This window comes from Rhinatrema bivittatum, chromosome 7 (assembly GCF_901001135.1).
Source record: "Rhinatrema bivittatum chromosome 7, aRhiBiv1.1, whole genome shotgun sequence".
NCBI classification, from domain to species: domain Eukaryota; kingdom Metazoa; phylum Chordata; class Amphibia; order Gymnophiona; family Rhinatrematidae; genus Rhinatrema; species Rhinatrema bivittatum.
The window spans coordinates 300957380-300971134 of record NC_042621.1 but is presented as its reverse complement, the minus strand read 5'-3'; the positions used below and the strand labels follow the sequence as shown (position 1 = coordinate 300971134).

Below are 13755 nucleotides of genomic sequence, written 5' to 3'. Positions count from 1 at the left end.
CACTGGGGCAGTCTCCATCCTGCAGGACACACAGACACTGCAGTCACCATTCTGCAGGACACACCCACTGCAGAGCCCCCATCCTGCAGGACACACTGGGGCAGTCTCCATCCTGCAGGACACACAGGCACTGCAGTCACCATTCTGCAGGACACACCCACTGCAGAGCCCCCATCCTGCAGCCCACACACCCACTGCAGATCCTCCATCCTGCAGGACACACTGGGGCAGTCTCCATCCTGCAGGACACACAGGCACTGCAGTCACCATTCTGCAGGACACACCCACTGCAGAGCCCCCATCCTGCAGGACACACTGGGGCAGTCTCCATCCTGCAGGACACACAGGCACTGCAGTCACCATTCTGCAGGACACACCCACTGCAGAGCCCCCATCCTGCAGCCCACACACCCACTGCAGATCCTCCATCTTGCAAGACACACTGACAGCCAATGTTTGCCCAGTGCAGTTTAGGATATAGTGCTAGCAGTAGCTCCCTGCTTGGGGGGGAGGGCTCCTCCTCGCACTTCAGAGGGAAGAGGGAGATCGATATCAGTGGTGTGGTTGAGAAAGATTTTATACACTTCCTGCATCTAGTTTTGGGGAGGAGTGGGAGCGAGCGTGGTGGGACCTCGTCAGATGGCCCAAACAGGACTGCCAGCCTACCTCTCCTCTCCAGCTCTTCAAGCTCAGGGCTACCCCCACCCCCTATAAATCACACCTGAGTGTTAGAGGGGAGGAAGGACCCCCCCCCCCCCCGAAAAGCAAGCGGGAGGGAGCAGCCGGCCGTCAACCAATTCAGGCAGCTCTCCGGGGAGGGGGCAGTGCTGGGGGGAGGGCCGGGGGCAGAGCCGCTCCGCAGCCCTCCCCTTTTTTGTCCGCCCCTCCCTCCCTCCCTCCCTCCCTCTTACTCTCCTCTCCGCGACCTCGGCTCGGTACTGTATTTGCCGGCTCCCTGCACTCGGAGCCATGTCCGGCCCGGAGCCTCCCAGCGAGAGCCGCCCAGCAGGTGAGGGCGAGGGGAGCCCTGCGGGTAAGGAAGGGGAGGGAGGGAGGGAGGGAGGATAAGGAGCGGTGAAGAGGGGTCGGGGGATTTAACTGCAGCTGACAGTCCGGTGACAGCGAGCAAAGCCTGTGCCGCCCTTCCCTTCCCGCCTCTCTCTTCCCTTCCTTTTCTCTGCATCTCTGCCCTTGCTCGGTATCTCTCCCCCAACCCCTTCCTCTCCTCCATCCTTCTGCAGTGTAGGGGGACAGCGGGGGATTTGCCGTCCGTAAAATTCTGGAAACGGGGATCTCCCCTCCCCACCTCCTTCCTATTCGTGCATTTTCTTGTTAAGGACCCGAGTGCTCAGAATCTGCCTCCGCTACCCCTGCAGGCGGCTCCGGCGTTGCCCCCCTGTCTGTGCAGGGACTCCCGGGCTCTCCTGCAGCCACGCTCTGGGGAGTCTGCGGTGCAGATGGGAGAGAACTGATGCAAGAGGATAGAATAGAAAATAATACAGTGCTGCACCCCCCCTCTCCCTGCTGCACCCCCCTCTCCCTGCTTCTCAGCCCCTGCTGCACCCCCCCTCTCCCTGCCTCTCACTCCTGCTGCACCCCCCCTCTCACTCCTGCTGCACCCCCCCTCTCCCTGCTCTCACTCCTGCTGCACCCCCCCTCTCACTCCTGCTGCACCCCCCCTCTCCCTGTTTCTCAGCCCCTGCTGCACCCCCCTCTCCCTGCTCTCACTCCTGCTGCACCCCCCCTCTCCCTGCTGCACCCCCCTCTCACTGCTCTCACTCCTGCTGCACCCCCCCTCTCCCTGCTGCACCCCTCTCTCCCTGCTTCTCAGCCCCTGCTGCACCCCCCCTCTCCCTGCCTCTCACTCCTGCTGCACCCCCCCCCTCTCACTCCTGCTGCACCCCCCCTCTCCCTGTTTCTCAGCCCCTGCTGCACCCCCCTCTCCCTGCCTCTCACTCCTGCTGCACCCCCCCTCTCACTCCTGCTGCACCCCCCCCCTCCCTGCCTCTCACTCCTGCTGCACATCCCCTCTCCCTGCTTCTCAGCCCCTGCTGCACATCCCCTCTCCCTGCCTCTCAGCTCCTGCTGCGCACCCCCTCTCCCTGCCTCTAAGCCCCTGCTGTACACCCCCTCTCCCTGCCTCTAAGCCCCTGCTGAACACCCCCTCTCCCTGCCTCTCAGCTCCTGCTGCACACCCCCCTCTCCCTGCCTCTCACTCCTGCTGCACACCCCCTCTCCCTGCTTCTCAGCCCCTGCTGCACACCCCCTCTCCCTGCCTCTCAGCTCCTGCTGCACACCCCCTCTCCCTGCCTCTAAGCCCCTGCTGCACACCCCCCTCTCCCTGCTTCTCAGCCCCTGCTGCACACCCCCTCTCCCTGCTTCTCAGCCCCTGCTGCACACCCCCTCTCCCTGCCTCTCAGCTCCTGCTGCACACCCCCTCTCCCTGCTTCTCAGCCCCTGCTGCACACCCCCTCTCCCTGCCTCTCAGCTCCTGCTGCACACCCCCTCTCCCTGCCTCTCAGCTCCTGCTGCACACCCCCTCTCCCTGCTTCTCAGCCCCTGCTGCACACCCCCTCTCCCTGCCTCTCAGCTCCTGCTGCACACCCCCTCTCCCTGCCTCTAAGCCCCTGCTGCACACCCCCTCTCCCTGCCTCTCACTCCTGCTGCACACCCCCTCTCCCTGCCTCTCAGCTCCTGCTGCACACACCCTCTCCCTGCTTCTCAGCCCCTGCTGCACACCCCCTCTCCCTGCTTCTCAGCCCCTGCTGCACACCCCCTCTCCCTGCCTCTCAGCTCCTGCTGCACACACCCTCTCCCTGCTTCTCAGCCCCTGCTGCACACCCCCTCTCCCTGCTTCTCAGCCCCTGCTGCACACCCCCTCTCCCTGCCTCTCAGCCCCTGCTGCACACCCCCTCTCCCTGCTTCTCAGCCCCTGCTGCACACCCCCTCTCCCTGCCTCTCAACTCCTGCTGCACACCCCCTCTCCCTGCCTCTCAGCCCCTGCTGCACACCCCTCTCTCCATCTCTGGAGGGGATGCTGCCTCTCAGCTCCTGCTGCACACCCCCCTCTCCCTGCCTCTCACTCCTGCTGCACACCCCCTCTCCCTGCTTCTCAGCCCCTGCTGCACACCCCCCTCTCCCTGCCTCTCAGCCCCTGCTGCACACCCCCTCTCCCTGCTTCTCAGCCCCTGCTGCACACCCCCTCTCACTGCCTCTCAACTCCTGCTGCACACCCCCTCTCCCTGCCTCTCAGCCCCTGCTGCACACCCCCTCTCCCTGCCTCTCAGCCCCTGCTGCACACCCCTCTCTCCATCTTTGGAGGGGATGCTGCCTCTCAGCTCCTGCTGCACACCCCCCTCTCCCTGCCTCTCACTCCTGCTGCACACCCCCTCTCCCTGCTTCTCAGCCCCTGCTGCACACCCCCTCTCCCTGCCTCTCAGCTCCTGCTGCACACCACCTCTCCCTGCCTCTCAGCCCCTGCTGCACACCCCCTCCCTCTGCCTCTCAGCCCCTGATGCACACCCCCTCTCCCTGCTTCTCAGCCCCTGCTGCACACCCCCTCTCCCTGCCTCTCAGCCCCTGCTGCACACCCTCTCTCCCTGCTTCTCAGCCCCTGCTGCACACCCCCTCTCCCTGCCTCTCACTCCTGCTGCACACCCCCTCTCCCTGCCTCTCACGCCTGCTGCACACCCCCTCTCCTCGACTTTCAGCTCCTGCTGCACACTGCCTCTCCCTGCCTCTCAGCTCCTGCTGCACCCCACCCCCCCTCCCCATCTCTGGAGGGGAATGCTGCCTTTCTGCTCCTGTTGCACACCCCCTCTCCCCGCCTCTCAGCTCCTCCTGCACACCCCCTCTCCCTGCTTCTCAGCTCCTCCTGCACACCCCCTCTCCCTGCTTCTCAGCCCCTGCTGCACACCCCCTCTCCCTGCCTCTCAGCTCCTGCTGCACATCCCCTCTCCCTGCCTCTCAGCCCCTGCTGCACACCCCCTCTCCCCGACTCTCAGCTCCTGCTGCGCACCCCCTCTCCCCGACTCTCAGCTCTTGCTGCGCACCCCCTCTCCCCGACTCTCAGCTCCTGCTGCACACCCCCTCTTCCCGACTCTCAGCTCCTGGTGCCCACCCCCCCTCTCTCTGAAGGGGGCTGCTGAGTCTCAGCCCGTGCTACATGCCCCTGTCTCTGGAGGAGGGGGGGTGCTGCCTTTCAACAAATACCACGTACCCCCTTTTCTCTCTTTCTGGAGATGGCTGCTCTGTCTCCGCCTGTCTCTCTCTTTCAGGGGTATTGGGTCTCAGCCCATTCCAGAGGTGGACTGTAGAAAAATAGCCCAGGGGCTGGATGTGAGAGCCTGGGAGAGGAGGGAAAATGGTCTCCCACCCCTGAGATGTGCTGAAGCCTTGATGAAAGGGCTGCACCTCCTCCTCCTCTATGCCGGCCTGCGAGCGAGTCCCTGTGACTTTTGGGTATGCATCTGCCCTGGCCTGACTGCTCGTGCCACCCTGCCCGTCTCTCTCTCAAGCTGTGCCTAGGCTCAGCCCCGCTCTGCACGTCCTCTCTTCAGAGAAAGATTTGGTCATTGGAGTTTAAATCTGAAAAATGGCCTCCCTCCTCGGGGTGCAGGGTTACAGGAGGTGGCGCTTGGTGTTGGCTTGCACACACGTCCGTTACTGGGTCTTGAGGACGTGCACTGGGGGCTTTCTCCTCCGATTCCAGGAAGTTCAGTGGAAGGATGTTTTTGGTTTGTTTTTTTTAACCTTGCCTATTCCTCCTGCTTCCAGTTGGGCTCCGGCGCCATGCGCCTTCGTTCCTTCATAGCTGCCTGGGTTTTTTCCCCCTCTGTGTTTTATATATACCCTCCCAGCTTAGCCCAGCTGCTCCGGCCAGGGGCCACAGACCGGGCTAACGTGCACCCCAAGTGTGGCCTGCTCATTATTGCCTCCCCCCATTCTCACCCCTGAGGACCTCAGCTGGCCTGGGGCGCAGAGTCCTGGCCCAGGAATTGAACCCAATGTGCAAAAATGGCCACTGAGTCCCCTGAGCTTGCCCTAAAGACTTTCTGCTATTAGAGGGGAGGATGATGGGTCTGCAGCCTTCTGACTGGTCTGCTCTTCATTATACCGCTACATTTGCATATAGCAGCTTGATTCTTGGATCCAATCTATGTACAAACCTGTTCTGCATATTCATTAGGGATTTCCTGACAACCAGGTCTGGTTAGTGGGGGGGATGAAGCCTGGTAGGAGAACCGTTGGTTTAGATGGCAGTTCAGGAAATGTCCTGGGTGGGGCACGAGTGCAAGTCTCCCTTCTGAGTGACCTTGAGCCTATTGCTTTGCGTCTGGGAGCCAGGTGGCATTTCCTGCTCCTGATGTAGCAGCCCTGGCATGGGGACGGTCTGAGGGCCCACGCTGACACCTTAGCATGCTCATCGCAGGAAATCACTCTCATGGTTTCCTGCTCTCAGCAAAGCTTGAAAAGTGCTGGGAGGACCCAGGACTTCTCTCCTTTCCCTTTCTCTCTCAGTCTTCGTCTCTCCTTTCTCCTTTGCTGCCATGCACTGGTTTCCCTAGAAATCTTTGCCTTTGCTGTGGAAGGGGGGAAGGACCAGGCCCTAAGGCAGCTGCCGAGGCTCTGGGATCAGCAGATTCTGTCACAATGTTGGGGGGGGGGGACCTGTTTCCAAGTAGGGTTGGTTGGGCTCTGAACTGGTGATTCAGTTGATGCCCAGGCCCCGGATTTAGGCACAGGCAACGGCCCAGGGCGGCAAATATCCAGGCCAAGGAGGAGCCTGCCTCTGCTTGCTTTAGGACCATGTGCCGGGGCACCATCATGGGGCACTCTGCCTAGGGGAGGCCAAACCTTCACTCCGGCCCTGCCCATGACCTGCCGCTCCTTCTGCTCCTCTTGTACTGAGTGGACACTTCTTCCATCTGGGGTTAGACTTCTTCTACGAGCCGGAGGCGTTGGCACATCTTTCACGTTGACCTCGAGGATGTCCTTGAAGCCCTCTCTCTCTCTCTCTCTGCGCTCCTGCAAAACCTAAAAGACAGGCTTAGTGATAGATGGCCCTGGCTGCTGAATTAGCCAGACCTGTTGGTCACACGTCAAGACTGCTGTGTCTTGCAATTTTCTGCCCCAGCCCTGCTGCAGGGAAGTGAGTGGGCCCTGGGGGAAAAGATGCTGCAGCTTTTATAATGCCCCCTTACCCTGCCAGGATGCGATCATAACTAGAACCTGACTCACCCGACACACACAAAAAAAAAAAAAGCTCTTTATTTCCAGTAAAGCAAATTCTCAGGGATGACATTTTGCACTGGTTTATCTACTGATGTTTAAGTTTTGGGGAAGACAGGTGTGTGTATTGGGGGGTGGGGGCGGTTGTCTGTGAATACATACAGTAAATGTATTTTCCTGTCTGAGCAAAAAGAGAGTAGGGGAAGGTTATATATTCTAAGAGTGTTCACTGTACACCCCAAACAGGAAAGTGCCAAGTAAATATTCTTTTATCTGTATGCAAATATATAGTGCTTTCATGCAGAGTGCTCCTAGCGAGCATGTTCTACAATGCGGCTAATTCACGTTTAAGTGGTAGCATGGAATGAGGTCAGGGGTCAGAGAGTTAATTGATCCCATGGCTTTATAAAACTTCTTTTGAACAGCAGGCAGCCGGCTGGACTTCTAATTTTATAAATTATTTCACGTCGGAAAGTGCTAGATGCTGCTCTTGTTGACGTCCTAGTGCTATCCGCCACAGAACCCTGCAATATAAGGGATAGACAGAGCCCGTAACTGGATACCCTCTTTGGGATGCACGGCTGTGCACCTGCCCTGCTTCTTATGCACTCCATGGCTTGCTGTTGTCCAACTGCAATGAAAATCTCCACTGAAGGGGTTAACACGATGTAAAAACAATGTATTTTTAACCCCCACTTTCAACTGAGAAAAAGATATGATATATCTGTTCAAAAAAATCTTTAAACCAAAATAATTATAAAGTGAAAGAGTGGTAGTTTCATATATTGACTATTTAACAAAGCACCATCCTTTTGGTTGCTGCCTGGTCTCACTTAATCTTATAATCATTAACTAACCACCTTCCACCCTTTAATGTGACAGAAACACCACTAATTTGTTTGTTTTATCAAAACATTTTTCAAAAATACTTGTGAAAAATGCTTGTAATAGAATATATTCAAAGACCATATTCTAATTATTTTCCATAGTCGTAAACAAAGTCCAGTCAAGTCACTCGCACCGGGGGGTGGGGGGTGTCAAAGTTGTATTACCGAACAATCAATGTCTCAAACTAGAAGTTACTATACTTAGCTTTGATGTTGCTGTGCTTGACTTTAAATATCTCCCGACATGGCCATGTTTCGAAAATCAATTCCTTCGTTAGGGGAGTAATAGATCTCACCATTAAAGTGAACGCTGATTTCTAGCGTGGACATGGTCGACTTCATATACGTCATACTATTTATGAAGAACCTTGTGATTCAAATGAACCAATGGAAAGGGAGCACTTGCCCATTAATCAAAGAGGACCAATCAAGTTCCTCATTCAGACCATTAGGCATCACTGTGTTCAATTTCTAAACCCAAAGTTGTCCATGATAATTTAAGCATGCTGCATAACTTCCTCCTCTGATGGTACACTTGACCTGATCTATTATTGTCCATTGTAATTGGTCGAATCTATGCTCCTTTTTAATACAATGATGGACAATCGGGGCTGAAAGATTCTGTGTGTAAATGCGCGATCGATGTTCCATTAACTGTACTCTAATCAGTTGACTTGTTCACCCCACATAACACCAACTCAATCATCTGTACCAAAAATGAAACCGGAATATGCTGGGAATCAAGATCACTAAGAAATTTGCTTGATACAATATCAAAGGCTTCCCGCTGAGGGATCTGTGTATATAGTAACTGAATATTGAACATCTTTTTTTATTTTTAAGGAGACATTTTACCACCAAACTCATGGGATAGCAATGGGGTCTTCATTAGCCCCTTCGGTGGCAAATTTATATGTGGTTGATTTTGAATCTAAATACATTTATTCTTCTAGGACTGGTGGTGCTATATACAACATTGGAGCCGTTATATTGACTATATTTTTTTCATATGGTCAACTTCAGACAGTGAGTTACAGGAGTTTGTAACTTGGGTTAATACTCTTAACCCGCATTTACAATTCACACACAAGTCTGATCGGGGGTCTATTGTTTATCTGGATATATTGGTGAAGATCCAGATGAATAAGCTTACTTCTATGGTAAATCGGAAACCAACAGATCGCAAAAATCTATTAAGATACCATAGTCATCATTCGGTTTCTTTTAAAAGAAGGCTTGCCAGTGAGCCAATATTTTAGAATTAGGCACAATTGTTCTACTCCTGAAGCCTTTGAAGTTCAAGCTAGAACATTATATGATCAGTTCAAAGCTCAGGGATATCCTCGTACAGTTATCAACAAAGCATATAAGCGAGCTAAATTCTCTGATTGTGACCAGTTATTGGATTATCAGCGTAAGAGAGATCGGGAGAGAATGGTGTGTGTGTTACAGCACAGTATATCTACGGCAGCTATACCATTGTCAATAAGAAGACATTGGCACATTTTGGCTCTACATAAAATCTTTAATGAGCCTTCACTGATAGCCACCTCACGAGGACCGAATATCCCTGACCACATTGTGCATATCCATATGGATTTAAAAAGACATTTAGGATTGATCAAGGGTACACGTCGCAAATGCCAACAGTGTGAAATGTGCAATTATACCATTCAAGGCGATGAATGGATTGAGCCTGTAACTGGATACCGAGTTAAACAGAGATTTAATACGGACTGCACATCAAAAAGTGTTATATATGTCTTAATCTGCCCTTGCCCTAAAATCTATGGGGCGAACAAGTCGACTGATTAGAGTACGGTTAATGGAACTGTTACGACTGTCGCTGCCCAACGTCTCCACTCCTCCTGCGGTTGACGAATGTTTGGCTGCCGTGGTGTCTGCCTGCCGTCCTCTCCGGCGTCCCCAGTCCGGCTTGGGCACTGCATCCCGCCATGTTGTTCAGCTGCCATAGGGTGCGCGTGCCGCGCCACCCTGCTTCTTATTCCTTCTTTGGCGTGAACCTCAGGGGCGTCCCCCTGTGATGACGTCATGCATCCCGGATACAAAAAGCCTACTCTGTTTGCTAGCTAATCGAGTTAGCAAGGGGACTTCTTACGGTTGGGATTCGATCTCCGTACCTAGCTACTCTCTTCTCCTTAATTGGACTTACTCTATCGGGGAACTTGCTCCTCGGGGGCCTCTCTCTCTCTTTTCTTTCTGGTCGCTGTCTGGAACCGATACTCGTTCCTTGAGGGCCCATGTTCCCGGACTCGCTGCCTGAGCTCACTTCTGCTTGGAAGAACCAGCTTCCTACACCATCAGTGAGTTACCATCTTGATTCTCTCAGAGCTGTTCCCTGGAACCAGGTACTCGCTCCTCGAGGACTTGCCTCTATTCCAGCTTCTGTGTTACCTTCCGGGAGAAACCGCTGTGTGAGTAATCTACCGACGAGGCTTCATACCAGAACCCTGTGTATGCTCCACTGTACTCACTATCTCAGTTTCTCTCCACTACAGCACAGCCATTGAGGAATCACTGACCCAGTGTCCTGAGGGACTACAAGCCCAGCAGGGCTTCATCTCTGCTCACTACTGCCACCTCTGGTGGCTTCACAACTCTGTTTAATAAAAGATAATTCTGTGTTGTGTGTCCTAAAGCTGAGCCTGACCTCTGGTCCTCACAGGACTTCCCCCTGTGGGCGTGGTCATCTGCCACAGTGTCCAAGGGTCCACCCAAAACCTTACAAACAATATCAGATTGCTAACTCCATGGATCCGGCACAGCTCAATGCCCTGCAGGCCATTCCAGGCCTGGTCCTGTGCATTTCGGAACAGCAAGACGCATTGGAGAAACTCACTTCAGCGTTTCATCAGCTGCACGCACAGAAGACCCAAGGCGCTACTTCCAGTAATGAAGGTCAGTTACCTGAAGTAACTTTATAGACTGCTGTACCGCTGGCTGCTCCAGTTCGTTTCTCGGGAGAGATTCAGAAGACCAGGGGCTTTCTAAACCAGTGCTGCATGCATTTTGCATTACAGCCTTCTCACTTCCCCACAGCTTTTGCCAAGACTACTTACATTCTATCTTATCTTGATGGAAGGGCCTTGTCTTGGGCCTCTACACTGTGGGAATGCAAGGATCCTATTTTGCAGGATATAGATGGATTTTTGGATTTATTCAAATCCATTTTCGATGGTCCTGCCCGGGTGACCGTTGCTGGTTCTGCTCTGATGGACCTGAAGCAAGGCAACCAACCACTGCTGATTTTGCGATAGAGTTTGACTCTTGCTATAGAACTCTGCTGGGACCCCAAATACTTGAAGACTCTCTTCTTCAGAGGCCTGGATAGTCGCTTGAAAGACGAGCTGGCCGCTCGTGAAACACCTGACTCGCTGGATGAACTAGTAGCTTTGGCTACTAGAATCGACCACCGGCTTCGTGATAAGGTGAAAGAACTCCAGCCTAATAGAGGACCAGGTCAGAAGGAGGCTAGTGCTAAACCTGCACCTCGGATGGTTCCGGTAATTCCTGCTGCCAGTGGAGATGAACTGATGCAACTTGGTCGCAGTCATTTGACTTCCAAAGAGAGAGGACTTTGGAAGAGGCATGGTCTGTGTATTCCCGATTCGTCCGGGGAACGGACGGGCCCATGTCCTGCAGGAGGACTGTTCTTAGGCCTTACTACGCCCTCTCCTCCGCTCTCTCTCCCATTCTCCTTGATCTGCGGACCGTCTGAGTTTCAAACTCTTGCACTGGTGGATTCAGGGGCAGGAGGCAACTTTTTTCTTCGATGCCTAGTGGAACATTTGAGGATCCCCCTCGTCCTTTGAAGGTTCCACTTCTCCTATCTTCCATCCATGGGGATCCCTTACCGGGTGATGTGACTTGCCAAACTGTACCGGAGCTCTCCATCCCGAGTCAATTCCCTTCTTTGTGTTAGAGAAGGCCATGCACCCTATCGTCCTGGGGTTACCCATAGTCTTACACTATTCCTTTCAGTCTCTGTAGAGAAATGGTTTGCGAGGCCTCCTGTTATAAATCTATGTCTAAATTAAATATCTGTGCCTAATGTACACAGGTGATTTGTCTTCCTGGCTGTTTGAAGCCCCCTTGGTGCGTTTACAGTAGAATGAATGGGGGAGGGGGACAGACACAGCTCTTCCCTCATTTGCTTGGTGATGGGTGGGTGGGTTCTGCTTCTTCCAAGTGATGGAAATAGCTGTGTGAGACCCCCTCCATTCTCTGAGACGGCAGAGTTTCTCAGCAAAAAAAATAAAATAATGAAACACTGAGAGAAATTGAATTGGCAAATCTGTGTTTGCCCTGTGTGCCAGGGACATAGATCTGTAACCAAAGTTCAAATCCACCTGGAAGAACCCTCCTTGATATGTTTTAATTGTGCTGGAGAGTGTATGTAAGAGTAGAGAAGGTCTGGTTTTATTAGAGGGGGCACACCATAAAGTTAGCAAGTAGCACAATTAAAACAAATTGAAGAACATTCTTTCACTCAATGCACAATTAAACTGTGGAATTTGTTGCCAGAGGATGTGGTTAGTGCAGTTAGTGTAGCTGAGTTTAAAAAAGATTTGGATAAATTCCTGGAGGATAAGTCCATAAACTGCTAATAATCAAGTTGACTTAGGGAAGAGCCACTGCTATTTTCTCTGATTTGTTTTAAATATGCTACTTTCCAACTTCATGGAATATCCCCTAGTCCTTCTGTTATCTGAAAGAGTAAATAACCGATTCACATTTACTCGTTCTAGACCTCTCATGATTTTAAACACCTCTATCATATCCCCCCTCAGCCGTCTCTTTTCCAAACTGAACAGCCTTAACCTCTTCAGCCTTTCCTCTTAGGGGAGACATTCCATCCCCTCTTTATCATTTTGGTCGCCCTTGTCTGTATCTTGTCCAATGCATCTATATCTTTTTATAAGATGCGGCAACCAGACATGAACACAGTACTCAAGGTGCGGTCTCACCATGGAGCGATACAGAGGCATTATGACATTTTCCGTTTTATTAACCATTCCCTTCCTAATAATTCCTAACATTCTGTTTGCTTTTTTGACTGCCGCAGCACACTGAGCCGACGATTTCAATGTTATCCACTGTGACACCTAGATTTTTTTTTTTTGGGTGGTAACTCTTAACGTGAAACCTAACATCATGTCTTGACCATCCTCAGCGTCACTTAAGATCAATCGATAAATATCTCCTCAAGGTCCCGACAGTCAAAATTGCCAGATTAGAAATGACCAGAATACGCGCCTTCTCCATGGCAGGGCCCTGCTCTGGAACTCCATTCTGACCCACATTAAGATTTACAACCAATCCAAAAGAATTTAATACAAAATGTACTCTATTGCCTTTCAGCTTTATTAACCCAGAGTAATGTCTCTGCAACCACCCTCTTAGTCCCATTTTATTTTCAGTTGTACCTGTATATTATGTATGCGTTGTGCTTGTAAACCGCTTGGACCTCTGGCCGTGTATAAGCCGTATACAAAGGTTTTAAAAGAGAGAAATGATTGGCCAGGTAGAACTGGGAAAGGCCCTGCTTAGCCTGGGTGTGAACGAGAAAGGCTGGACCTATTCTTTCGGATGCCGCTGCGTATTTGTGACCTGGGATGCATGGACATTTCTTGTCTTATAAGGAGGGGGAGATGGCAGAAAACAGCCCAAAAAAAAGCACAAACTGGAGAGTCTGAAAAGAAAAGAATGAATGAAAAGGCAGGCTGAATAAAGCAGAGGAGGAGCTCACAAGACACAGATTAGATTTATTTATTTATTTATTTTTTACAATTCCTTTACAGTTTTAACTCGCTGCTACACAAAATCCTTCTGGCGCTTCCAGGATCTCCCCACACCTCGCCTCTCCCCCCCCCCCCCCCCCCGTCAAGATATAATTCCATTCGCTTGGTGGGGATGGGGTAGAAATGGAAAATAATTTAGGACAATTTAAGACCCGGCTGTGTGTAGGGGAAAGAGATGTGGCCTATGAATGCTGCCTCTTCACACACATTATTTCACTGAAGGACGGAGTACAAACAAGGTGTAGATGGTAGCAGGTGTTGGGTGCCATATGGACATATCAAGGCCTTGCATGCTAGCAGTTCCTGATAGAGATGCGCATTGTCTACTTGTATCGGTTCGGGCTTCGTTTTCGGCCTCCCACCCCAATGGGAAATTTCAGTTTTCCCGTGGGTCCCGATTTTCGTGTTAGTGCTCACTAACATTTTAAAGTTGAAATTGTCTAATTCGTGAAAAACGAATGCACCTCTCTCCTTAATCTCTACAGTTTGCTTGCTATGGCCATTGGCATTCCCCCCCCCCCCCCAACTGAAAAGTGAATGCTGATGTTTTCCCCGCTGATTCCTGTGGAGCTGGAATGAATATGTGTTTGAGTATGCAAAATAGGCAGTGTGGAGGTAGAAGTGTGGGCATGCGTTTTTGGCTTCATGCTGACATCGGGGCCTGCCCATGCTCAGTGCCATTTCTCCACCTTATTCTATCGAGGACTGATGTCTTCTAATTAACTTTATATAAGAACCTAAGAAATTGCCATGCTGGGTCAGACCAAGGGTCCATCAAGCCCAGTATCCTGTTTCCAACCGAGGCCAAACCAGGC

At 52.1% G+C, this 13755-nt stretch overlaps 1 protein-coding gene across 1 annotated transcript in view; it reads left to right on the top strand.

Annotated features, from left to right (window-relative positions):
• Window positions 1–918: 918 nt before the first annotated feature.
• Window positions 919–13755, top strand: part of HSPA12A (heat shock protein family A (Hsp70) member 12A) — a 113570-nt gene continuing 100733 nt past the window's right edge. The window contains 1 exon segment of the mRNA XM_029610481.1: window positions 919–1033. Within this exon segment, the coding sequence (XP_029466341.1) occupies window positions 970–1033 (64 nt within the window). The 5' untranslated portion in view covers window positions 919–969.